The sequence below is a fragment of the Tympanuchus pallidicinctus genome, unplaced genomic scaffold, assembly GCF_026119805.1.
Source record: "Tympanuchus pallidicinctus isolate F22 unplaced genomic scaffold, pur_lepc_1.0 scaffold6, whole genome shotgun sequence".
In the NCBI taxonomy this organism is placed as follows: domain Eukaryota; kingdom Metazoa; phylum Chordata; class Aves; order Galliformes; family Phasianidae; genus Tympanuchus; species Tympanuchus pallidicinctus.
In genome coordinates this window covers 20694014-20719961 of record NW_026294780.1, presented here as the reverse complement: position 1 = coordinate 20719961, position 25948 = coordinate 20694014, and the positions used below count along the sequence as shown (strand labels likewise).

The window sequence follows — 25948 nt, the reverse complement described above, 5'->3', positions numbered from 1 at the left end:
TCCGGATGAGGAGCTATGGGATGTGGTTTAGTGCTTGTGGTAGCAATGGTAGTGGGAGGATGGTTGGACTAGATGCTCTTGTAGGTTGTTTCCAACCTTGTGATTCTATGATTCTCAATATATATGTATTTTGTGGGACGGACAGGTTGGGGGTTAGGAAAAGGCTCCACACGAGTGGGCATGGAAGGGGCCGCCAGAGCAGTGGGCACGGCCCCGAGCTACCGGAGTGCGAGGAGCGTTTGGACACCGCTCTCAGCCGTAGGGCTTGGGTGGCGCTGTGTGGAGCAGGGAGACGGACTACACGACACACATGATCCGCATGGGTCCCTTCCGACAGGGTGGACGCTACGGTTCTGTGACTCTGCACATTCATGCCGCCGCTTCCATAGAGAATTAAAACCTGCACACGCCCACAGGGCCGTGCGCACCCGCAATGAAGCACAGCGCGCAGCGGGGCCGGCCCGTGCCGCCATGGCAACCGGAGCGGGCGGGGCGCAACCCGGAAGCGAACGCGCAGAGCGGCCCCGCGGCTCGCTCACGCCCCGCCCCCTCCCTCTCGGCCCCCGTCGGGCTGGCCGCGCGGGGTGACGTGTCCGAGCGCCAGAAGCCGGAAGCGGCGGCCGCTCGAGGCGGGGGGCGACGCAGCAACGACCGTTGGTGCCGCGGGCGCGCGCGAGAGGCGCCGAGGGAGCCGCCTCCCCGCCCCTCCTCCTCCACCGCCGCCCGCCCGCGATGGCCCTGCGGCCGCTCCTCGTGGTCGCCGCTCTGGCGGTCACCGCGCCGCCTCACCCCGCCGCCGGCTTCTACCTGCCGGGCCTGGCGCCCGTCAACTTCTGCGAGCCCTCCAAGGAGAAGCCCGAGTGCAAGGTGAGCCCGCCGGGGCGGCCTGGGGCCGGGCGGCCGCGTTGAGGTGGGGAGGCCTCGGCGCCTCCCGCGCCCCTGGGGCCCGCCTCGCTGCGCGGCCCGAGCCTGCCGGGCGTCCCGCCGCTGTTTTTCTCTCCTCTTGCTACCTGGCTGCCGCCCTGAGGAGTTTGAGCTCTCTGCGGCTCGAGGCGTGACGGCTGAGGGTAACGCGTTAGTAGATGGTGCGACTGCCGGCTCCTCTCCCGAGTTGCTGTCATCTTACAGACGGGAGCGGCCCGCCCATCTCCTGGCCCTTGTACGTGCTGCACCGAGCGAGCCTTTCCAGCTGGTCGTTTGTCAGGGGTTAGCAGCTGCTAGTTGCAGGTCGCAGGCAGGTAACCGGCCAGGGTGAGTGTGCGGTGACAGCTGTGTCTTCTGGGCTGTCACGAGTCCACAGCACAGAGCTTCCCTGTCCCAAGCACTCTGATCCTAAACTCTCAGTGATGTCTTAAGTTACTTTCAGTACCTACAAACAGGAGGGCAGTCAAATCTTTGAAAGGGTAGATAGCAGCGGGACAAGGGCAAATGGTTTTAAGTCGAGGGAGGGAAGATTTAGGTTGGATGTCAGGGGGAAGTTCTTTACATACTGGCTTACTGGTGAAGTTTTCTCACATAACCGAGTGGCTTTTTGTGAGGATGCTGGTTGATAGGGGTGTGTTCTTAAGGCAGTTTTTGCTCCTTTGGGTGAGCTTTAGAAGCTGTTTGCTGCTGTTGTGACAGAAATGGTAGCAGTTGTACTTTTCTCATCTTTCTCAAGTGTGTTGTTTAATTCTGACTGGTCAGATCCTCTTCTAACAGGTAACCATGGATTCCTTCAGTCTTCTTTCCACACTGCTTCTGTCATAGCACCAGAATGCTCTGTGGATGTTGTTTTATGGGATCATAGAAGTAGTGTTTGAAAGCAACCTCAGGAGATCACGAATTTATTTAAGAAGCAAGACTGCTGCCAGCACAAGACCTGATCAGCTCTGCCCTTGTTTAAGCAAACCTTGAAAACTTCCAAGGACAGCACATCTACCACCTGCTACAGTGCTATGCTGCCCTCCTGAAGAAATACTTTTCTTCACCTACAGGCTAAAGTTTTCAAGCTGCACTCTGTAGTTCTTCAGAGCATCCCTGAAAAACACTGCTGTTTTTAAATTATTCCTAGTTTAGGCTAGGGTCATGTTAGAGGATTTTTAAGCAAAGCAGGTTGCCTGCTGTCCTTTCGTTATACCTGAGATGCTTATGGAGTGATCCTGCTCAGGCATCATTGCTTTATTTCTTTTCCCCCCTTCACGCAGTGTCCACAAAATGTTTGAATCCTTATCCTGAAAATGTATCACTTTATAAACGTGTAATTAGACAGTTAATATAAATCTGCCACCAGTGGCTAGCTGAACATTTTAGGATAACCTCATCAGCTGTATTATTCTGAAAATCTGTTTCTGAGTTAAGCCATTTCTTGTTATTCCTCTACCTTGTGCCAGCCAGGTTATGTACAAAGTGAGATAGAGGCATGCAGTATGTCTGAATTGTTCTTTCAGTTGAATTGCCCCCGTTTAGTGTAGTGTGTGGTGAGGAGGAGATGGTGCATAATCAGATAATTGCCACAGCATAATATTTATGTAAGTGGGTACAATTAAGCTTCCTTGTACAACGTTAATTTTTCATGTGTTCTAGCTGAGTTCTGACAGTTGCCACCGTTGATTTAGTAATACTGAGTTCTCTCCCATGTGAGATTTTTAGATTTTGTTTAAATCCCCACAGCTGAGTTTTTGGTTGCTTCAGAAATGAAGTTGTGGACCAGTACACAGGTACTGATCTGATCTGTGCTTTTCACCGTATCCTTGTAAGACTTGTGCAGAAGTTATGATGATGGCTAAATCACTCCAGCTGCTGCATTAAACTAAAACTGGCAACTGTTTTATAACAGTTTTATAACTGTATTATTCTTGTATCTGATTTCTTGCTATCTTGTAGTCTGCATGCTTATGTTAGCCTTCTAGTGGTTTTGTCATGTGGGCTCTGTTTTCCCCATGCTCAGATAGCATTTAATTCATGGTCCTGGCAGATATCATTCATTATATGAGAATGTGCATTTCAAGATAGAGAGTTGCATAATTCTTATCTGCCCATTGTGAGACTTTCACTTACTTTATTGACACAAGAGCCTACGTGTGTGTGTGTGTATATACAAAATATGTATGAGCACAGATGAAATACAACCAGTGACTCTCTTGATTCTTTCAGTCTGGAATCGAGCTGTTTGTGAACAGGCTTGACTCTGTAGAGTCTGTCCTTCCCTACGAATACACTGCGTAAGTATCTTGCATGTCTGTGTCGTTCTGCTTTTCACTTCTTCCGACAAGATGAATTGCATTTATCTTCAAGTGTTATTAGTGCCTTGATTTAGCTGTTTCCAAACAAGGAATGTCCACTTATTTTTCCATTTTAGGTTTTATTTTTTCCATTTTCGTTTTTTTGTTTCCATTTTTTAATTAAACAATTTGCGAATCTCGAATGAATTTCCAAGAAATGGGTTTTTTGTTCCCTATTTCTTGGTTTTCTTTGCAGATTATCTCCTTTTGTCCCTCCCTGTCTATATATTGTAATTTTATAGGGCAAAGTATTACTGCTGTCTTTAGTAGCCTATAGCCAGATGAGTTAAAGTGGTAACGAGGTGTGAACTTTCCATCAATTATCTTAATGAGGTGTTAAATGCTTTCTCGGTTTTCATCGTGGGAGTACACAAAATATGTCTGTGATCTGTGCAAGTATGTAAAGTTGTTGCTTGGAAAAATACTTTGCTATTTCATGTTGAAGAGATCAAGCACTAGTTATATCCACTTCTTAATGCATATAAGCACGGCACACTTGAAGTTAGGAGGTATCCGGAAGGTGTGCTATTAAAAGATTCGGTGACTGAAAGTATTGTAACTTTTTTATTCGGTGGCATTTGATGTGAAACAGCTCTTTGATGCTTTTGTTTTATTATTTTCTCCAAGAATTCGATTTGCATGCCTTTTTTGGACTGTCATGACATGATGTGAAGCCTTAATTCCTGGCTAAAATTCCTGCACAAATAGGAAATCTGCAACTACTAAAGGAAACGTTTATTCTCCTCTAATTAATATAAACCGAGTTCTGAATAGCCAATCGAGAGGCTTGACTTCAGGGCTTTTCTTGTTCCTTCTGATACCAGAAGAATTGAGAAACTCTCTCAGAGTCGAGGTGGAGAGTTAGAAAGTAGGTGTGCCTTAACAACAGCGCTGGGTGCGGGGGGGATGCTCTCCTCCAGTCTCACATGTCTTGCATGAAAAAGGTCCTCAGCTTCTGTGCATTCAGAGGCCTTTCCTGAAGGCCTCCCCTACATATTCCATAAGATACAAAGTCTCAGGTGCCTCCTTTATCTATTCAGTACAAAGAAGCAGACCCTTCCCACTGTCTGAACAAAGGTTATCTGTTAAGGGATTTATCAAGCTGCAACTTGTATCACTTCCCCCAAACCGGGCTGTGATTTTCATACTTGACAGATTCAAGAAACTATATATATATCTACTATACTAACTATATATATAGTTCCTTTACTTGTGATGATGGTTTTGATTTGAGGTACTCTGTTGGGTCTGACGTGCACATCTACTAAACTTTGTTAATTTTGCTATCTTTTCTATAATTCAGGTTTGATTTCTGTCAAGCGGAAGGGAAGAAACGTCCATCTGAAAACCTTGGCCAAGTGTTGTTTGGAGAGAGGATAGAACCATCTCCTTACAGGGTTTGTTCTGTGAAAAGGGCTTTTATTAATACTTATAATCCAGTGTAACCAAAAGAGGTCAGAATCTTGAGGATCCTTTCATTAGGGCGTTTTAGGATTTCATTATCTGAAATTCCACATAATAGAAATCTGTCAATTTAACCTAAGTTTGCATAGGATCATAGAATCGCTCAGGTTGGAAGAGACCTTAAAGATGATTAAGTCCAACCACAACCTAACCATACTATCCTAACTCTTAACAACCCACTGCTAAATCATGTTCCTGAGCAGCACATCCAAATGGTTTTTAAACACATCCAGCCTGTGCCACTGCTTAACAACCCTTTCTGTAAAGAAGTGTTTCCTGATATCCAACCTAACCTTACCCTGGCACAACTTGAGGCCATTTTCCCTTGTCCTGTCATCTGTCAGCAGTGAGAAGAGACCAACCCTGCTTGTAAACCTTGTGGCCTGAAATGCTGCGGAGTTTTTCTTCTGTCTTTGGAACCTTGCTTCTCAGCTGAAATTCCTCTCTTGTTAGAGGAAATTGAGTACTCTTACTCTTGAAAACCAGGTCTAAAAATTGGGATCTTACAATGTGCTCTAAGATCACAAAGGGATTTTATAGTACGTGCCAATATGAAAAGCTCCTCTGTAATATCAATGTATATAGTTTTGAAAATTCTTTTTATTAGCATACACAGTAATAAGTGTATGGGGGAAGACTTGTTAAACTCTGGAATTGCAGCAACATGCTTTTACTAATTTTTTTCACATGTATTTCGTTTTTGTAGTTCACATTCAACAAGAAGGAGACATGTAAAGCTGTTTGTACAAAAACGTATGATACCAAGAAGGCAGAGGATAAGCAGAAATTAGATTTTTTGAAAAAAAGTATGCTACTGAATTATCAGCATCATTGGTAAGTTGACATCGTTCATGGATTGGTTAGTCTAATATATTGCTGATAATTAATCATAGAATCATAGAATTTTGGCCTGGGTTGAAAAGGACCACAATGATCATTTAGTTTCAACCCCCCTGCTGTGTGCAGGGTCGCCAACCACCAGACCAGGCTGCCCAGAGCCACATCCAGCCTGGCCTTGAATGCCTCCAGGGATGGGGCATCCACAGCCTCCTTGGGCAGCCTGCTCCAGTGCGTCACCACCCTCTGTGTGAAAAACTTCCTCCTAATATCTAACCTAAACCTAAATTAATGTAGTTGGTCATTTTGTATTTGCATGTTAATACAGATTCAACATGAGGCTTTTGCACTAAATCCATTACTCTCCTGTTTTTGCAAAAGTTATTCTTGTATGTTGCCTTAATGTCTTCATTTATTTATTTTTACTTAAGAGCACTCACCAGGAATGAGTGCTTACTCCATGGAAACAAGTATGTTTCCAAACATAGCATGTGATTTTTTTTTTTCTGCTGTCTGCTCACTGTAAAGTACTGCTATTTCTTTGCATCTGTAAGCATAGAAATTGGTTGGAGGTAAGAATTGAAACTTTCAGTCTACTTTTAGGTCATCTTTAGCCTCTTCAAAAGCCTTTGCACTCTTTGTAATGTTGTGCCCAAGAGATGGGATCAGTAGTTCTGAGTGTGCAAAGTTTCTTTTTTTGTATAGGATATGGAAATGAAAGGTGGCCAGTGAAAATGAGCTCATTAACTTGAGGAACACCTACACACTGAATCTTTTTCTGTTCTCTGAGACCCTCTGTAGCAGATACAAAAAATAGAACTGGAAAAAAAAACATAAAATCTAAATTATCTTGGAATGTGCTGGGGCTCTGTTTCAGCTTGGATGTTGAGATTCTCTTCTGGTGGTCCATAAGGGTGAGGCCATATGGGATGTAGATGCTGAAGTCATGCTGGTTTCTTTACTTAGGACTTAGGACGTGCTCTGCACCAAAATCCAGAAGCTGTGAAACGTTTATCTGCAGGGTGTGTGTAGGTGTTATAGATGGCATACATGGATATTTGTCTGTAGTGCTTTTATGTTGGTGTTCTGTGCTAACAGCAGCCTTTAGGTGCAAGCGTAGAAGGAACATTGGCATTAAGTTGTCTGAGCTTTCACTTTGGCATGTCTTTGGAATAAGCATAATTAATATTGCCCAGATGATTCCAATTACATACTGCCTGCTTCACTGAAACAAAACCTGGTTTTCATCTAATTAGATTAAACGATTCTGAACATAGTAGTAAAAAAGGAGGTGAAATGTTGAATGTTGCCATTGTCATTTAGGTGTTTTTCCTCTAATACCACATTTTGTTTGTTCAGTTTCAATGCAGCCATCCACAGTGAATAGGCAGTGAGTGCTTTTTTTGCTGTTCTTGGAAGCTGATGCTGTCTTGTCTAGGGATAGACTGTCTCACTGATCTGCATCTTCTTGGAAATCTCTGGAAAATCAGTGAGGTTGCAAGCTGATAAACTAGATGAGAGGTTCACAGGCAGCAGCTGCTCCTTTATATAAGTGAATAGGAGAGTAAATAAAGGAGCTCTGAAAAATGCAGCTGTTTTTGCAGGGATTTGTAGTGTATCTGTTTAATGCTGCAATAAGTAGGTCTTCAAAGATACTTCATTTAGTTATATTTCTTTTAAATCTTGCATGTGTTTATAAAATTTGCATTGCTTTGAATTTCACTGGTATGTGTTGGTGTGGCATAATGTTTAACCTTTAAAGTCTGTTTGTGTTTCGGTGTGTGCATGAAAAATGAAATGAAAAATTTCCCAAAGCTGTGATGCTATCACAAAACAAATACTTTTCTCTGCTTACATCAGTTCACAAATGTACTTAGCATATTTAAGAATGTTCTTTAGTCTGTACCCCAAACTTGATAGAGATGTTTCAATTCAATTGTTCAATTTTCAGTGGGAAAACTTTCCTTTGGAGTGCTCTGTATTCTTATATTTCTAATTACTTTAATAGCAAAAAATGAAACAATTGGAGCATTAGTTCTACTGCTGTAAAGCTTTGCGACCAGTGGCATGAAGTATCCATGTTTATGTCTGCTACAGTAACAGCAGTCCCTCATCAACCACAGATCCACAGAGTGGAAGTGGCTGCATTTTGTGATTCAGAAGTGTAATATAGGATTCAGATACGTGGCAATCAGCAAGGTGTAGCATAAGGGAGGGTTTGATAGAGGTTTATTATCAGGCTTCAATGTGTCATAACATTTCAGGGGAACACAGATGGTGCAAAGTACTTTTAAGGCTTTCAAGGCTACTTAATAAGATCAGTAATTGACACACTGAATTGGACTCAACAGCAACGGTGATACCCTGTCTCACCACGTTCATCACCAGATGTTCTTGGAAGACATACAAGAATATTTGTGTAGCTTATTTGCTCCTCGTGTGTAATCTCTTCAAGTCATTTCAAATGTGAAGATTAACACTGAAAAATGATTTGCTTCTTAACTTATCAATTTGTTCCAGCATCACAGCTTGAAGGCAGCTTTGTATGCCTCTGCTGCAGAAGATGCAGGGTAAAACCTTTATCCCAACCAAAGTCACTTGCAGTAGGTTGATCTGTTACCTGTTTTTGTGCTTTACGAAATGGAGGTGCTAACAAAACCAACCTCTTGCACATGTTATGGAGCTAGAATTTCAAATGAGAACCAACTGTAATGACTTGCACCTGGAATAGCTGCAAATCTGCAGCTTAATTGTGCCCTGTACAGCATGGCTAGGCAAGTCAGATTTGGTTGTTGCTACTGCTGTTCATAGCTCTGCTGGAGACTGAGAGCTTACAAGTTGTGGTTTTCAAAGGGGCTTTTTTAAAACTTTCTTCCATTGTGCCAATATGAGTCAATATTGCTAACCCAGCTCTGTATGGTAGCTAATGGTGGGGATGATGCAGACCTCGTTATTGTTTTATCAGCAAAGGCACCACGTGTCCCTTAGCAGTTCTTTATTGTTGACTGAAGTCCTAGTTGTGTGTGAAGTACCTAATGAGACCTTAGCAGGTATCTGTTAACCTTAACAGCTTAGTGACTGTAATCCTGGAGTGCTTAATTGTAACGAATATTCAGCAGCTTGATAAGTTCTACAAAAGCCTGTCTTGTTGAGTTGGTGAGATGTCTTCTTTTGGTTTGGCAGTGCTCAAGAGGTGGCTGTTGTCTCATGTCTTCACGTGTGTCATTTACTAATTGAACTGTACAGATGTATCTGGGAGCAATTAATGATGCTTTAAGAGCGGCTGCTGAATTTTAAATCTTCTTTGAATAAATTGCTTTTGGGATTTATCTTCCGGATAGTTAAAACACTTTGTGACATGAAAATGTACATTCTTAATGCTTTTCTAGCACAAAAAGAAAATTGAGCATGATGAGTATCTCTCAATTTAAAAGTATGTCTTTAGTGGGTTTTGTTTGTTTTGTTGATAGATAGATGCAGATAGATATAAATGCACTATTTGCAGCATGTTGGATAGTATCTTTATCATGTTATTTTGTGTAAAGCTTTTGCTGTAGTCCCATGCAACTTCCTTGTCTCTAAATAGGAGAGAGAAGGTTTGTGGGATTTCAGTGATAAGGAGCTGGCTGGATGGCCCCATCCAAAGGCTGGCAGTTGATGGCTCAATGTCCAGGCAGACATTAGTGACATGCAGTGCCCTTCAAGGGTCCCTACTGGGCCTGTTTAATATTTTTATTGGTTATATGGATAGTGGGATTGAGTTTACCCTCAGAGACTTTGCAGGTGATACCAAGCTGTGTGGTGCAGTCAATGTTTTGGACTGAAAGGATGACATCCAGGAGGAGCTTGGCAGGCTTGAAAGGTGGGCCTATGTAAAAACCTCACGCAGCTGAACAAGGCCAAGTGCAAGGTCCCACACCTGAGGTGGGGCCATCCTAAACATGGGCAAGGGCTGGTTGGTGAGTGGATACAGAGCAGCATGGAAAGAACTCGGAGATGGTTCAAGCAGTGTCGAGAAACATTAGTAGTATTATTAGTAGCAGTGTTTCTGAAGAGCAATTAGAAAGTTGGAGGATTAATAATGTTTATATAGTGTGTGAGCAGTTTTTTATTTTGTGTTTTTGTCTCGAAGAAACTGGAAATGATGTAGTTCATTTCAGCTGCTTTCCTGGATGACTTGGGCTATGTTTAAAGAAAAAATAATGAAATAGTTCATTCCTGTGCCTTCAGAGTGAAAGAGCTTTATGATTTGATCTGTGTTTGTAGGGGCACTTTAGAAACTGGCTCAGTAAATAGAATGCTTTGGTGGCCACCGAGTGGGCCGTGTATTTCCAACACCTACCTATGGATTTGTCTATTTTTATTTGCATGATGCCGTGTATTTTGAAAGATGATGAAGTGTCAGTATATAATTCACAGGATTGTGGACAACATGCCTGTGACCTGGTGCTACGATGTTGAAGATGGCCAGAGGTTCTGCAATCCAGGCTTTCCTATTGGCTGCTACATTACAGAAGATGGCCGTCCAAAAGATGCCTGCGTTATTAATGTACGTTTGAGTTGGATTTTATTTATAATATCCTCTTTTTACTGTTGTAAAGACTTATTATGTCTGTGTCCTGTTTCTATGGTGAGTCCTCACTATCTTTGTTCCCCTAAAACTGAATGTTTTGATATATGTGCAGGTACTACAATCTCTAATCTCACCTCAGCTTGTCTAAGAACTGCCTCCTCTGTGATGTATGTAGAAATACAGAAAGGCTCAAATAGAGAAGAATGTGGATAGTGTGTAGAATACATGGAATGCGGGAGAAAAACATTGTCCTTCGTTGTCTGTGATGTCTAAACTTTGAAGAACTTGGATTTTACTTTACTGTGAGATAGAAGTGTTTCATGGAAACAGTTTTTTGCAGGCATATTTTTTTCTCTGCATGAGAACTACTAGTTCTTGAAGGAGTGCTTCTCTTAAAATGATGTGGACTGGTGGAAAAAGGCAATATATAAGAATACTGAGTGAAGCTTCTCTTCCATGTCAGATGGGTCCTTTTGGGTAAACTAGTGGAATTCCAGATAAATGCACTGTTAGTGTTACGCAGATAAGAATGCATTAAGAAATGTAGAATGTCTTCAGGTTATCCCAGACCTTTTCCACAGAGAGGAAAGTGGTCTTTTGTTTTACTTACCAGCTTCTAATTTTGTTTCTTTTCCTGCATGGTGAATTGATTTCAGAGACTCCGTATAACTGGATGGTTGAAGTAGATTTGTGGTCAAATATGTAATCTGGCAACATTTCATAATGTTGTTTAAATATTTGTTTTTAATATAAGGGTAATAACTTTTGAAGGAGTAATTGAAAGACTATAGAAGAGCACCTTAGAAAAATAAAACCCAGGCTTCTCATTAGGGCCCTCTGTAGAAAGGGGAGGGGACAGAACACCCTGAAGAAGGACTAACAAAGCTGCAGTAGACATAAAGCTTTTAACAACTAGTTTAATGGACTGATTTTCAAACTGAAACATCCCTTCACCTGAGATGTCTGTTCAACATATTGAATGTTGTTTACAGTGAATCTTTGGTTTCAAACGTGGAAGTGGTTCTGTCACAGACAGCAATGATTTGCGTTGTCTTAATAGGTTTGGTTTAATCTATGAAAAACATACACTGTGTTTTAAAAGAGCTAATTGTTTATTAAACACATCTGGTTATGAAAGTTGTCACATAGCTGTCAATTCAGTTTGCTGCTTAAGTTGATATATAGAGACTCTATAGTCTCAGGTGAAGTTCTGCTCTCAACCTGTAGTTCTGAGCTTTTTTTCTAATGCAATAAAGCAATTCACTGTCTTTGTATTCCCAGAATTGTGCGTGCATCTTTGGGAGAACTTTTTGACAGGAAAACTATGCAGTATGAAATTAAATTTTGTAAGGCTTTCAGGTGTCTTTATCTTCTTGATTTTTTTTTAACTTTTTTTTTTTTTAATCATTTTAGTCAGAATTTCATGAAAAAGATACTTTTTATATCTTCAATCACGTTGACATAAAGATATATTACCATGTTGTGGAGAATGAAGCTCTGGGAGCAAGACTTGTTGCTGCTAAACTTGAACCAAAAAGGTCAGTATTCAGAAATAAGTTGTTGTTGAGCAGTGATCCATCCCAGCACTCTTGCTTTGGTTTGGAGAAATCTTTTCAGGTATATGACACATACATTAGCTTTCCTCTTGATTGATGGAGGATTGATGCAATCTTACTCTGTAAGTTCTGGAGATCTTTGTGCACTATTTCCTACTTGTGCCAAAAAAGATAAAATGAAATTTGAAAGTAATATGTGTTAAGGGAAGCAACCCCAGTAGGGAATGTTCCATATCATCATCGGTGCCAAAGGCAGGAGTAATTAGAGTGCAAATTCTGATGAATTCAGCAATCTGGATGCAGTGATAGCACAAATATAGCTATCAGTTGTTCACGTGTCTGTGTGGCCTTTCTACAGATGGTCTGATTATTACTGATGCTGCGTTTTTGAGAGTGTGTTCTTCTGTAGATATGTTTTAGGAGATATACTTCTGTGCCAACAGTTTGTGTGTCCTGATGTCCTCAGTTTGTGACACGCTCCTTAGGAGCTCTGAAAGTTGAGGCATTAAGAAGTATTATAACGTTTAAGGGAAGAGTCGGGGATGAAATTGATGCTTGTGTAAGATAAGCAAATGATATCTTAATGATGGTGTTAGTGATGCAGCTTTCATTCTGTGTTTTTTCTTCCTGCAGTTACAAGCATACTCATCCAGACAACCCTGATTGCTCAGGAGTGCCTATGGATATAAGCAATAAGGCTAATGGAGAAGTCAAAATTGCTTATACGTACTCAATATCTTTTCAGGTGAGTGCTAAGGTTTTTTTATGTTAGTTACTTCTTAAGATCAAATCTTTTGTGTTAATAATCAGAATTATAAAGATAGCTAAAATTATTTCAGATCACTACGTTTCTGTTTTAAAAACTTAATTTAAACTGAAATGTGACTTGGGACCTAAATGCATGCCTTACAGTTTTGCGTACCTCCCCACGCACCCTGAAAAATGCATATGCAGCTTTTAAAAGAATTACACTTTCTATGTCTGTCTAGACTGTCTGGCAGATTTTTTCTCACTCTAAGCTCCAACTCTGAGAAGCTGTGCATTTTGGCAAATTAGTGCTGTAAGCAGTCCTAGAGGAAAAGCTTTATGTTTTTTCCCAAGGTGGTCTTCCCATATACAACTGTAGGAAACTTAAGCTGGTATTGTTCATCCCTCTGTTCTCTAAAGGCACAGAAACATTTCATTGGGCAAATGCAGGGACCAGTGATGCTTAAATGTGTCTCATTAGGATGAACAAGCATGATGTACCTTTTAAAATGGAATATCCTTAAAAAATAATAATGGTAAAATGTCCAAGTATTAGTCCAAGACCTGTATTGCTTCTCTTATACAAATGGCATGCCCAGCTGCATGTGTGTTTTACTGTCTTGTGCATAATGTTATGTGACATGGAGGTATTCCTCTGAAATTCTGTCAGGTTAGTGGATCAGATCAGCTCAGGAGGACAGGAATTGAGGGAGTATAAGTAGAAGAAAAATGTGATTCTGTCCTAGAATTATTGATAAGGGTGAGAAATTTGTTGCTTGCCTTGAGATATGGTTTTACTGCCTCTGTGGACTAGATACTTGATCTTGGCTTCTGCGTACTGTAATTCATTGCTTTGGGGTTCTTTTAATCTTCAAAAACAGCTTTACTACAAAGTGCTTTTGCTTAACTTACTGAAATAACATCCTGTGACAAAAACACATGGCTGTTTGTATTCATTGATTGTGGCATTGATGGTTTGTTTAATAGTAACCTTCAGGTTGATTAGCACTGTTTATTCTTGTTTTCATGTTTACTGTGAAACGTAAAATGAAGACGTGTTGTATTAGAAGTGTTTCTGATACATGAATATTTAGTCTGAATAAGTATCATCAGTTGAAAAACAGCAAGGAAAAAATTTCCTTCTGTTAACAATATAAGTTTGTAGCATTGTCTTCCCCACCTGTCTTGCAGCTTTAGCTGGCAGTAATTGGATTGGTAGTTGGTGCATGAAGCTGCGTGAAAGCAGGAAGTAACTTGGGCAGTGGTGTTCAAAAAGGGGACCTTTAGGCTGAAGGCTGTTCACGTAGCACAGCTTTGTCTCTGAGTATGGAGTGTGTTGACTTGCATACGCTAAAAAATTTGTGCTCTCAATTAGTTCATTAGTTATCTGAATTCATGGGAATTAATAGAAAGCTTCATGCTCTGAGAAGGCATGGGTCTTATTCAGAAAATGTTTTATTCTAGAGTCTATGGTCAACTCTTAAGTATGTTTTTAAGTTGTTATTCTGTGAATATTACATTTAAGCCATTCCAAATTAAGTTTCAATTCATCCTGAGATTTAAGATAGCTTTGCATGAGTATAAACTCTTGAATTTAAATTGGACTCTGGTTGTGTCTGAAACCGATGTTTCTTCTTTCAGGAAGAAAAAAATATAAGATGGGCATCAAGATGGGATTATATTTTGGAATCCATGCCTCACACTCATATTCAGTGGTTTAGGTGAGAAGAAAGTTTGTCTTCAAGCATACAGAACCAAAATATTTTAACATTGCGATGTGGACGATGACTCGCTGCTGTTTTTCAATCATTGCAGCATTATGAACTCCTTGGTGATCGTCCTTTTTCTGTCGGGAATGGTTGCTATGATTATGTTGAGGACGCTGCATAAAGACATTGCAAGATACAATCAGATGGATTCCACTGTAAGTCTGAAATGTACCTCCTCAAGTGTATTTATAATGTAATTTCTTTCTGCGAGGAGTTATTTTGTTACAGGCTACACAAGTGTGATTTACTGTATGAAAATAGCTGGATTTCCTTTACAGGAAGACGCGCAGGAGGAATTTGGCTGGAAGCTGGTTCATGGTGATATCTTCAGGCCCCCGAGAAAAGGAATGCTGTTGTCTGTTTTCCTAGGCTCTGGCACGCAGATCTTAATCATGACTTTTGTTACACTGTGTAAGTAATAAAGTGGGAAGGAGTTGGTTCTGTAGAAACCATCTTTTCAGTGCTAATTGCGTGTAAAAAGAGCAGTACGGTCTTGTCTACAAATGTCTTACAGTCTTAAGATTAGAAACAGCTGAGCTAATACAGTAGACATACAAGTTTTTATCTGAAAGTTTAGGTACAGTAAGTGGTGTACTGACTTTAAGTCCAGTGTGTAATTAAGTTCTTAAATTGTGCATCTCCTTCATAGTTTTCGCTTGCCTGGGATTTTTGTCACCTGCTAACCGGGGAGCTCTAATGACCTGTGCTGTAGTTTTGTGGGTACTGCTTGGGACTCCAGCAGGTTATGTTGCTGCCAGATTCTACAAATGTAAGTAAAAGTTATTTAAAATGACAGGGCTTAAGTTCATTAAAGTAAATTATCGTCATAGAACTGACTTTTATTTTATGGAATGGTTTGTAGTTTCCCTCAGGGCAAGATGGAGAAATGTATTTATACTAACAGAAAATAAGTATAGAGTACTGGCATGGTTAAACTGATTGTTAAACTGATGTGATCGTGCTTAGAGACCCTGAATTGCTTTTGCTGCTATGTACTTATGGAGTTACGGGGGAAATTATTTTTTACTAATGCTAATTCCTTCTGATGATTTTGTACTTATGTTTTCCTATGGCTGGAGGAATGCAGACCCTTAACTTGATTTTAGCTTTAGCTGTTGACATTGTTTGATAACTTTTTTTTTTCCCAATAATGAACTTCTGTTATTGCCTGAGATTTTTGTCGCTGCTTCTTAGCTAGTTCAATTTTGGGGAGAATAGTGCTTTTCAGACTGGATGTGGGGTGAATTAGCAGTATTCTGTGGCTGCAGCATCCCAGTGATATTTGGACACCAGGCAGTAGTTGGTTGATACTGTTTCCTCCCCTTACCCTAACTAGATATCCTTTCAGGGCCTGTCCACTGACCAGAGCTAGTTTGCACCTGTACCTTCTGGTTTATTTTATGTCCAAGTGTGCCATCCTCTATGTCTATTACCTTACATGAGGTACAAGATTGTTTATGACTGAGTAAGCTGGTTTGTTGTTTTTTTGGTTTTTTTTTTTGGACTGTTTGGACTATTATAATTCTGAAGACACAGTGCTAGAGAATTCATTTCTGATCTTGAATCTGAAAGTGTTGGAGTTCTTCACTTTCTTCTGACTATTTTATAATTTTCCTGGGGGCACCAACTGGATGAAGCGCCTTCGTTTTGAAGGGAGCTTTCCCACAGTGGCAGTGATGGCATTTTTGAGCTTCTCTTCAAACCAGTTGTGTTTGAATAGAAGGAGACTTAAATGCTGCTACATTCAACAGTGCTCTTGGGTTTTTTTATATCATGCTGGATGTTTTGTATTTTTAAAGATAATTTGAAGTTTTTGATGGCAAACCGAATTCCGTAGTTTTAGTGGAGGTGGTAAGAATTATATTTCCTATTATATTAGTCATGAGTTCAGTTGATATTTGACAATTTAACTAAATATTTAAGACAGTGAACGATTACTCCAGAGATATTCTTGTTGCAACGAATGGTAGAGCATGTCAACATGAATGTTTTTCCTTGCAGTGTGCCAGCAAATCACTGAGAGACTTAAACAGCAAAATACAACTGAAACAGTTATCCAATTTTAAAAGGTTTTTTTAATGCTGCATTTAAAAAGTGAAGCGTGAGTTGAAAAGAACTGATTAATATTAATTACCTGTGCTGTGTTCTACCAAGAATTTTTTGAAGGAACAGGAAAGTAATTAAAATCATTCCAACCATAATCACTGCTGAGTCTTAAAACTAAAAAATACATAAATAAATGTGTCATGAGGGCACTGCTCAGCTGGAATTCCAGTGGGATATTTTCATTTGGAAGTTTTCTGACTAGAATTTTTATCAGTGTAGTACAAACTCTTAAGGATTTATTTTTTTTTTATTTAAATAAAGCTATCCTAGGTCTTTTGGTATCACCAGTGCTTAATGCCATTAAGATTTACAGGAAGGAGTGATGTTCTTTTAAGCATTAATCCTAACTTGTAAAACTCTTAGACAAAAGTTATTTCAAGAAAGTAGCTTAGCTCTCATTTCATGTATTTATATAAATATTACATTCTAATATTTATATATTTATATATGCTAATATATATATTATATAATATATAATATATAATATATATAATAATATATAAAATATTATTTCCTAATGAAACTGTTCAAAGGCTAGAAAACTTGAGGTTGTTGATCATAACAGGTTTAAACTGTTTTTTAAAGACTTAAAAGTACTCCAGATCCTCTTCCTTAGATAAAGTGGTCAGAGGCCAGGTTTATTTACTTGAATGTTTTTCTTGTGGATCTGAGAGTTTTCCTTGCTCTGAATCTTTGTGATCAAGCAATCGATGAAGGAGTTTGTTATTACTAAAGATTTATTTTACTGTTTGAAATTTGAGCATGATAGGACGTTATTTGAGTATTTGCAAGCTAAGTGTAACAGCTAAATGGACTGGAAAATTAATAGTTGTGAGCTTAATGCACGTTTTGATGACTGTCAAATGTTTTAATATAGCATTTGGAGGTGAGAAATGGAAAACAAATGTCCTGCTGACATCATTCCTTTGTCCTGGGTGAGTTGAGAATATAGCCATGATTAAAAGAATTAAATTGCTTCTCTGACATGCATAGCTAATATTCCAGCTTCAGCTGTACAAGTAAATCTTATTACGGTGTCCCTTTGTTCCACAAGCTGTAAGAGCACGGAGGTGCATTTGACAAAGATAGCTGTGTCAGTGGCATGTCATACTTGGTTCTTTTTTATCCAAGTTCCGTGTTTACTTTTGCCACATGAAAAAACTGATTTAAGAAAGAGCAAAATCGTACTATTAAGTTTCAGCTGTAGTTCTTCCATGCTTTCTTTTCCTCTCTGTGCTGTCTGTCTGACCGCGCTATAGTTGGTCCTACATGGTGTCATACACTGTATAACCGCTGTGTTAAATTCTTCTACTTAATCACAGCAAGCAGTCTTACCCCGGAGCGTAGTTAAGACAAGCATATATTTGAAATTGCTTAGTTGGGATGTCAGCTCCTGCTGAAGTTCAATCCCGCTGGATTACAAAAGAATCGCTAAGCTTGACCTCTTCATTTGGATATTTTTTGTGTCACTTGATTGTAGGAGATTTGCACTAAAATCCTTATACGGTTCTGTTGTTTTGTGAAGACCTTTAAATATTAAGAAGTATTTCTGTGCCCTGAGTGTGTGATGTATTTTTCAGAATCGTGTTTGCGGATTTTTTTATCATGAATCTCATTCTCTGGGGAGAAGGCTCTTCTGCAGCTATTCCGTTTGGTACTTTGGTTGCTATTTTGGCACTCTGGTTTTGCATATCTGTTCCACTGACGTTTATTGGTGCCTATTTTGGCTTTAAGAAAAATGTAAGTATTTCTTGATATACAGTGTTGTGTTTGTTTTTGTTTTTTTTATATATAATATACGGCTATGACCGAGGTAGCCCCTAATCTAGTTCACCTTGTCAACTCCAGTCCTGTTCTCTTTCTTTAAAATGGCGTTGTGTACCTGATCTTGAAATTCCAAGACGTGGATATTAAGTTGTTGAGTTGCAGTGATATTTCTGAGCACTGATCAGGCTTATCACTGTATTGGATTGAACGATTGTTCAAGGTAATGCAGAGATCCGGGCATTCTTTATGTTCATTACTATTTCTCTCATTACAGAGAATTCTGTTGACCCAACCAAGTATAAAGGAAAGCAGTTTATGCGTTTGTGGGTATTTTGTTTGGTTTTCCCCTGTGCATTTTGGTGCTGTTCTCTGTCTGCAGAGTCTGAGACGAGAAGGGTTCATCTTCCGATGAAGTTGCGAGTTCTTGTGAAATCTCTTCACTTAAGTCTTCTGTAAATGATTATTGCTGCTTGGCAGACACTAACTGAATTAACTGAGATTTCCTCCTAAACTGTTTTCTTACTTACATGAGGGTTCTTTGTGAGATGAATGACCAAACCCTAAGCAGTGAAATCAGTGGTTTTCTTTTGCTTGAAAAGTGGCTTACTGTGCCCCACAAGCTTAAAGACCTGTAAGTTTGGCTAATATTTTTTCCCATGTATAGGCAGCCTTCATTTCAACTCTCTGCAGAGCTGATGGAATGCCTTCAGAAAAATGTTTAATTATACTGGAAGGCTTTGTAGGTCATTGTAGTTACCTTATTTTACTTAACTGAAAGTCAGTTAAGCCTGTAAAAGCCAGGTTTCAGTAAAAACCTGTACAGAGGCAGTTCCTTGAGAGAACAAAAAAAAAGGAGGGTTATGACAAGGCAGTGTGAATGGTGTCACAAGTATGTTAAAGCAGGAAAGCAAGTACTGAGCTGAAATTGTCGATTTTCTTGAGGTGATCTGTAAGAAAGGGGAAAGATGGCAAAGTAGGCATTCATCTGCCTTACTTTTTTTCCTTTCCACCATGCTGATTTGTGCATGTAGCTTAATTAGACTTGAACTCAAGATTAAAGTAAATCAAAATTGCCGAATTGAATCCTCTCACTCTGTAAATGTACCTTAATGTGATTCTTGGAGTACATCCTGAAAAAGCAGATGCAGAGATTTCTAGAAGGAGAAACCAAGAGTGCAGCACCACCACTTCCAAGCCAAACACTGAGAAATATGTTCCAGCTACACAACAGATCATAGACAGTCATTAAAAGAGGAGGCTCAAAATATGTGTTGCAGTATTTTAAGTAAGAGCTCTCTTTCAGCTGTTTTGCCTTGCAGATTTTGTTAGCTGAACTGGTAGAAAACGCACATGTAATGGTAGATGAGCCTGTGCATATTCAGAATGTATGAATAGACTTCTGCCAGCTCTCCTGTCAAAGAGAAAGCAAAGTAAGTAGTGGTGTAGTTTGACTTGTACTTACCTAGCAATTTCTTTGTTTTGTTTGAAGGCTATTGAACACCCTGTTCGCACAAATCAAATTCCTCGTCAGATTCCTGAGCAGTCGTTCTATACAAAGCCATTACCTGGAATTATCATGGGAGGGATTCTGCCTTTTGGGTGCATCTTTATCCAGTTGTTCTTCATTCTGAACAGTATTTGGTATGTTAACTGCAACCTAAATTTTACCTTCTGTGTCATAATAGGTTGTAGTTTTTATGTGAAAGTTTATTCAAGTTGCATTGACTGATTGAGGGATACAGAATTACCAGAATACGGGCTCATTAAAAATGTAAGTGTTAACATCTTTTTAACATTTTGTGGGTTAGAAGATACTCAGTGCTTGTGTCCCTTGCTGAGGTGCATGGAGAAGGTACTGTGATAAGCGTAGCAATTTACAGCTGGCTCATGATATTCAGACAGATATTCAGACTACTCGGCCTTCTTGTGGAAGCTGCTCTAAAGTTGACATACATGCATATAACTTGAAAGTAGTAAGCATGTCGTAAGGAAGCATGTGATCTGAGGGTGTTTGTTTTGGTTCAGGCTTTTTATTGTTGGGGTAGAAAGCAAGACTACAAATTGTTCCCCAAAATTGTTCTCCTTTCAAAGGCATCACGGAGTAATTCTGTTCAATATCAAAAATAATGCAGCTACTCCAGTTCAAGTGAATTTTGATGTGAGTTCATAGCATGCTGACAAACTAATCTACTGTAAGGATTTTGTCTTCCTCCTGGCACAGTTTAGTTACTGGGGATCTTTAAACTGTTTCTGAACCTTGAATAGGTGCTTCTGCCCAGCATACACAGCTGAAGCATTTGACATTTCTTATTATTTTGCAGCTCTGCCCCTTTGATTGAAATGTGAGGTGAAATCCAAGTTCTGCTGAATTCAGTGGAAGAGGTCATGTTGACTTCACTGGAACTGTAATTTCACTCATTATGTGTAGTCAGTTTCTTCCCTAAAATCCCAAACACCAGCAGCATTGGGGCTCACTTTCTCGCTGTTTTCAGACTGAGCTGTCAAGTCTCTTATTCTTGATGTAGAAAGCAAATTAGTTAATTGTATGGGCACGGAATTAATAGTGCCTCAGTGAGAAAGGAAGTACCTTAAGGTGAAGGTGATATTACTGTGTACGAAGGAATAGTACCAGAACAATGCCCATTTTAATTTTTCTGGTTATTTGTTGGAAACTCTCTTCATTAGGTCTCACCAGATGTATTACATGTTTGGCTTCCTGTTTCTGGTTTTCATCATTTTGGTTATCACGTGTTCTGAGGCCACCATATTGCTCTGTTACTTCCATCTATGTGCAGAGGTAAGAAATACTCATCAGTATTCATACTTAGTACTGCTTTAAGGATGCTTCAGGAAATGTTAAAGACTTCTATAATTGGAAATAAGCATTAACAGAATTTGACATAAACATTTAAATATAGTATTAAATATCCTTAAATCGAGACTTTAAGAAGTGAAGCTACTTCTGGCACAGCTTGTAAAGAAATAAATAATAAATCAAACCCTGCACTGAGTGCCACTGTGTCAGATACGTCACCTTCAGAGTCTCACCTCCTGGTTTCTGAAGATTTATCCACTGACTTTGCTTAATGAGAGTGCATTCCTTCATCTGCCCAACCTGGGGGGATAATTAAGGGGAGTAATTAAGAACCTCCATGGTTTACCATAGTAGATTGGGCTTATTTGTGTTGTTTGGGTTTTTTTGCCTACTTGATACAGATCCTTCTTATCTCTAGTTCTGAATAATGTAGTTAAAGCACTGTTGATTTTTATGTATAGTTTTTGCTGTAGGTCAAAACTATGAAAGCTTACTTTGAGATAAAGTGATGGTAGAAGAAAGATAGCCAGTAGCTTTGCTTTCAGTATCAGAGCATTAGAGGTATATGCAATTGTACTCATATGTCTTTCTTTTTGCCCCCCACTTCTAGGACTATCACTGGCAGTGGCGTTCATTTCTCACTAGTGGTTTTACTGCAGTTTATTTCCTAATATATGCAATACATTATTTTTTTTCTAAACTGCAAATCACAGGAACAGCTAGCACCATTTTATACTTTGGTTATACCATGATTATGGTTTTGATCTTCTTCCTTTTCACAGGTAAGTACTTCTGAACTTTGATTTCAAATGTTGAATTTACCTTCAGCTGTCTGCAGGAGAAGCCTTGGCAAGCTTTATCTTGATACAAGATTACAAATTTAATATGCAACTGTGATTTTTTTCCCTTGATTTGATTTCTTCTGGAACTTTGTAACTCTTTTCCTGTTGCACTGAAGAAATGGCGGAGGAAGGGCAGAGAGACTTTTTTTTTGATACAGTGTTATTAGAGTTTTGTTATCTTTATTATGAGTTTCTGGGCAAGCGTGTGTCTTAAGTGCTGCACTGCTGTTTGCTCATTAGTGAGATGAGGTGACAATCTTCCCTCTTCATCATCTTCAATACTAGAAAGGAATTTCCAGTCAGACATGCTTGTCCCTTATTTAAGATGGAGGACGCAGGAAGTCTGCTTTCAAATGTTCATGAAAAAAGTTACCACGTGGCAATTCCTCAAAATACTTAGAATATTTAATTCTGTTCCAGCATTCCCTACAGAGTAGTATATTTTTTAAACTATTTTGAACTGATCAATGTTTAAAATGATTTCAGGTTCCATGTTTATGAAGAAAACCTAATGACTTCTAAAGCTTTGATGCAGCTTTACGCATACAACTTTGCAGGTTATATTTTGCAGCCTCCTAGAGCACAAATGGTTTGCCATCAGAGCTTTTAATAGAGATACCACTATAAGTAGAATTTTCATTTCCACTGAACACAGAGAAGAAAAAATGTTTAACTGGAGAAGATGGGTGGCATTTGTGAATGTTTATTCTTAAAGTGAACATCATACGCTCATTTCAGAGAGCTTGCTGCTTCAAAGCAGTTTGTAGTCCACAACTGAATGTAGATAAGGAACAGGAACAAAAGCCTCCAAGGAGTTTCTTGGGTCACCGATGGTTGGAGAGAATGTGATGTTACAAAAAAACCTTTTAAAAAGCTCTGTCCCAAGAGTGTTGGGCTTGCATCCGTGTCTTAAATAGCCAATTGAACTTCAACAAGAGTTGTGAGGAGTGGCTGAGAGAATTTTGGTCTGGAGAACAGGAGGCCGAGGGAAGACCTCATCCTTCTCTGGAGGTATTTGAAAGGACTGCACAGAGGAGAGTGTTGGTCTCTTTTCTCAGGCAACGAGTGATAGGGCATGAGGAAATGACTTCTAGTTGTGCCAGGGGAGAATTAGGTTGGATGTTCAGAAGAGTTCCTTCATGGAAAGAGCGACAGACATTGGAAGTGGCTGCCCAGGGAAGTGGTGGAGCCCTGGGTGGCGGAGGGGCGAAGCTTAGTGATGGGTCTTGGTTTGTCATGTTGCTAGCTAGACTTACTGACTTCTTTTCCAGCCTAATGATTCTGTGATTTCACTTATATCAATGTTTAAACATTGTGATGTATGCTTAAAGTCTCATGAAAAAGTGAGGCCTTGGTAAGTCTATGATCTTTAATTTAGTTCCATTACCTTTTCTAACAGATATTCGGTATGTTTGCCTTTAATTGTGAACAGTTTTGGCCAAAGCCAGAATTGCATTTACATGGAAAACAAAGGGGACCATATTTTCTGTGCTGAGACTTCTGTTTTAGCTGCTTTTCTGTACCTTCCACATACGATTTCCATCTTTCACTCACCCTTGTTCTCTCAAGCCAGTCATGTCACATGATGCCTTTAAAGGTGTGCAGTGCAACTCTTTTCCTTTGCTCACACATTCGCTTTCAGTTGACGGCCACCAACTGGCTGTGCAGTGCCTGCCAGTGAATTTGGGAAATGCTTTTCAGGATGTGTTCACAGGGACGCAAAGAATAAGTGATTTAGTCTTAGACCTCTTCAGATGCTTTCTGTAGTAGTTATCTGTCTGTAACTGGGACAGTGGAGATGCAAGTCATGCTCTGTAATTCCATTTGTGTGTAGAAGTTAGGGGAGAACATAAGCAAAATAGTGATAGGACCAGGGGGAATGGTTTCAAGCTACGGCAGGGGAGATTCAGGCTGGACATGAGGAAGTATTACTTCTCAGAAAGGGTGGTCAGGCACTGGAATGGATGCCCAGGGAGGTGGTGGAGTCACCGAGCCTGGGGGTGTTCAAGGAAAGGCTGGATGTTGTGTTGAGGGACATGGTTTAGTGGGAGCTATTGGGAATAGGTGAACGGTTGGACTGGGTGATCTTTTAGGTCTTTTCCAACCTTGGTGATTCTATGATTCTATGAAAATAAACTGTAGGATTAGAACTTTGAAGCATTATATGCTTAATGTTTGTTTTTTTTTTTACTTCCCCCAAGAGTAAGGGTAAATTACCCCATAATTTAAGGGAGCAGTCATATTTCTGAGCATATAATATAATTCTGTCCGTTTAGCTTGGCATGCTAATTTGTGTTCCAAGGCAACATTTCCAGTTCTCTGAGATGCATTGAAGCACTCTGAGATAAGGGTTTATAGAAACGTGTTAAAGGGGTACTGAGTTCTCCAGATTTTTAAATGTAAAACCATACTGGCAATTTAGCAAAAACTGCTCCTAAAGGCAACTGACTTCTTGTGTCAGGATGATAAAGAAGCTAAAAAGAGAAAATCATAATTGTTGTATCAAAACTGTTCTGCTGTTGCTTACTCATCTGTTAAAAATTGTCAGGATCAGGAAGGGTTCTGATGGTGCCCTGCTGCTATGTCAGTGTAGCACATGCTTCAGGCACTTGCTTCCATACTGCATTCCAGGTCATTGATCAGACTCAGCAGGCAAAATACCGGGAGCTACATGACAAATCTTTGATTCGCAGCTGGGACTGCAACTACGTATCACAGTCAATGAGTCAGTTAAACATCAGCAGTTTAGCAAGCGTGAAGAAAAAAAAATCACTGGGATATCATTCATGGTTCTTTGCGAGCTCGTGTACTGAATGAGTTAGTATGCAGCTTCTGTTGTGCCTCTTAGCAAGTCTTAAAGGTGATGTTTCAAAAGATGGCTTTATAAGAGGCATGCAGGCAAAAATCAGATAATTGTCACGGTTTTTCTCCTGCCCTACTTTTTGTGGGAGGTGAAGGTTCCTGTAACAGCTGTTCTGAGCTGCTTTTAAGCGCAGTATCGTTCTGACTGAAGCTGTGCTTTAAAGCAAAACAGTTTTAACAGAAATATTCTTTTGCATGCAAAGTAGTCGATATGTTTAGGCTTTGCCAATCTGTCTGTTGGAGCTTCATAAAGAGATTCTCCTTTCTTAAGGGAAACAGTCCCTGTCCTTAAATTTCAGCTGAGGTTTGTTTATGCCTTTTGACTGCCTAATGTATTTCAGAAGCATTTATTTCTATGGTACATAGCACGTTTTTGGTAGGAAACAAGAAAAACGAGTGGTAGGAAGAGAAATGATGTGACTTAAAATGAGTTCTGCATGACATCTTTCCGATTGTGGAAACTGGGTACGTGCAGATGGGTTGATGCCTGTAAAGGCCGGGTTCCATCTCTAACCTGATCTGATCTGCTGGGTACTCTGAAGACTACGCATAGCACATTGCATACGTGGATTGAAATTAACATCTACTGTGCAACTTTTCCTGATATGTAACCTTCCTTTTATTTTTTAGGGACAATTGGATTCTTTGCATGCTTTTGGTTTGTAACCAAAATCTACAGTGTGGTGAAAGTTGACTGAAAGAACCAGTGTCAAGAATTAATGCGGAAGAGGTTAAATCTTCACGAGCATAACTTACAGACCTGATCCGTGATGAACTTGAGCTTTATCAGAAGTGTTGGCTTTCTGTTCTTTGAGAATGATACTGAATATGCAGCTGCCCCAAACACTTTCTTCCACTAACACGTTTATATTGTGACTTAACAGCCTGTTTTCATGCAGATCTCAGTGAAGATCAGAGTTACAATATTTATGCATTTGTAAATACAACGATACCTTAAAATAAACGTTGAATTCTAATGGCAGAGTAGAACCGGCTGTGTTAGGCAACTTAATGATACTTCTGATTAAAGTACAATTGTAAATAGGATTTTCTAGCTTGGTAGGTGGGATGAATTATTTTTCTTTGAGGGAAATGAGAACTTTTTATTATGCTAACTTTGAAGGATGACTCTTAAGAAGTGTCGCTTTTAGTTTGGATGTGATTTTTATTTTTTACTGGTATTATGTCCACAAATATTCTGATTTCTGTGACTTCATTAGTTTCAGTGTTTTTGGCCTTTTAAACTATGTGCCTCTGAGTCCTTGAATTTATAAATTCATAATCTAATAAATATTGTAAAAATGTCTTCAGTGGGTCATTACCTGTTAAAAATTCACATAAATCTGT

The 25948-nt window shown here is 39.7% G+C and overlaps 1 protein-coding gene across 1 annotated transcript; it reads left to right on the top strand.

The window, feature by feature from the left end:
* Positions 1–630: 630 nt before the first annotated feature.
* Positions 631–25907, top strand: TM9SF2 (transmembrane 9 superfamily member 2). Its single transcript, XM_052705914.1, has 17 exons — positions 631–867; positions 3136–3203; positions 4567–4660; positions 5434–5561; positions 9984–10113; positions 11551–11675; positions 12327–12438; positions 14082–14161; positions 14256–14364; positions 14488–14620; positions 14859–14978; positions 17193–17250; positions 17896–18055; positions 19572–19723; positions 20768–20879; positions 21508–21679; positions 25232–25907. The coding sequence occupies exons 1-17, from the start codon at positions 733–735 to the stop codon at positions 25297–25299; spliced, it is 1956 nt and encodes a 651-aa protein (XP_052561874.1). The 5' UTR covers positions 631–732; the 3' UTR covers positions 25300–25907.
* The last annotated feature ends 41 nt before the right edge of the window (positions 25908–25948 follow it).

What these genes read in the sequence shown, in the direction of transcription:
- TM9SF2 (XM_052705914.1), top strand. Translation starts at nt 733, where the DNA reads ATGGCCCTGCGGCCGCTCCTCGTGGTCGCCGCTCTGGCGGTCACCGCG. An exon ending in AAGATGCCTGCGTTATTAAT is followed by an intron (nt 10,114 to 11,550) that starts GTACGTTTGAGT and finishes TAATCATTTTAG; the next exon opens with TCAGAATTTCATGAAAAAGA. An exon ending in ACAATCAGATGGATTCCACT is followed by an intron (nt 14,365 to 14,487) that starts GTAAGTCTGAAA and finishes TTTCCTTTACAG; the next exon opens with GAAGACGCGCAGGAGGAATT.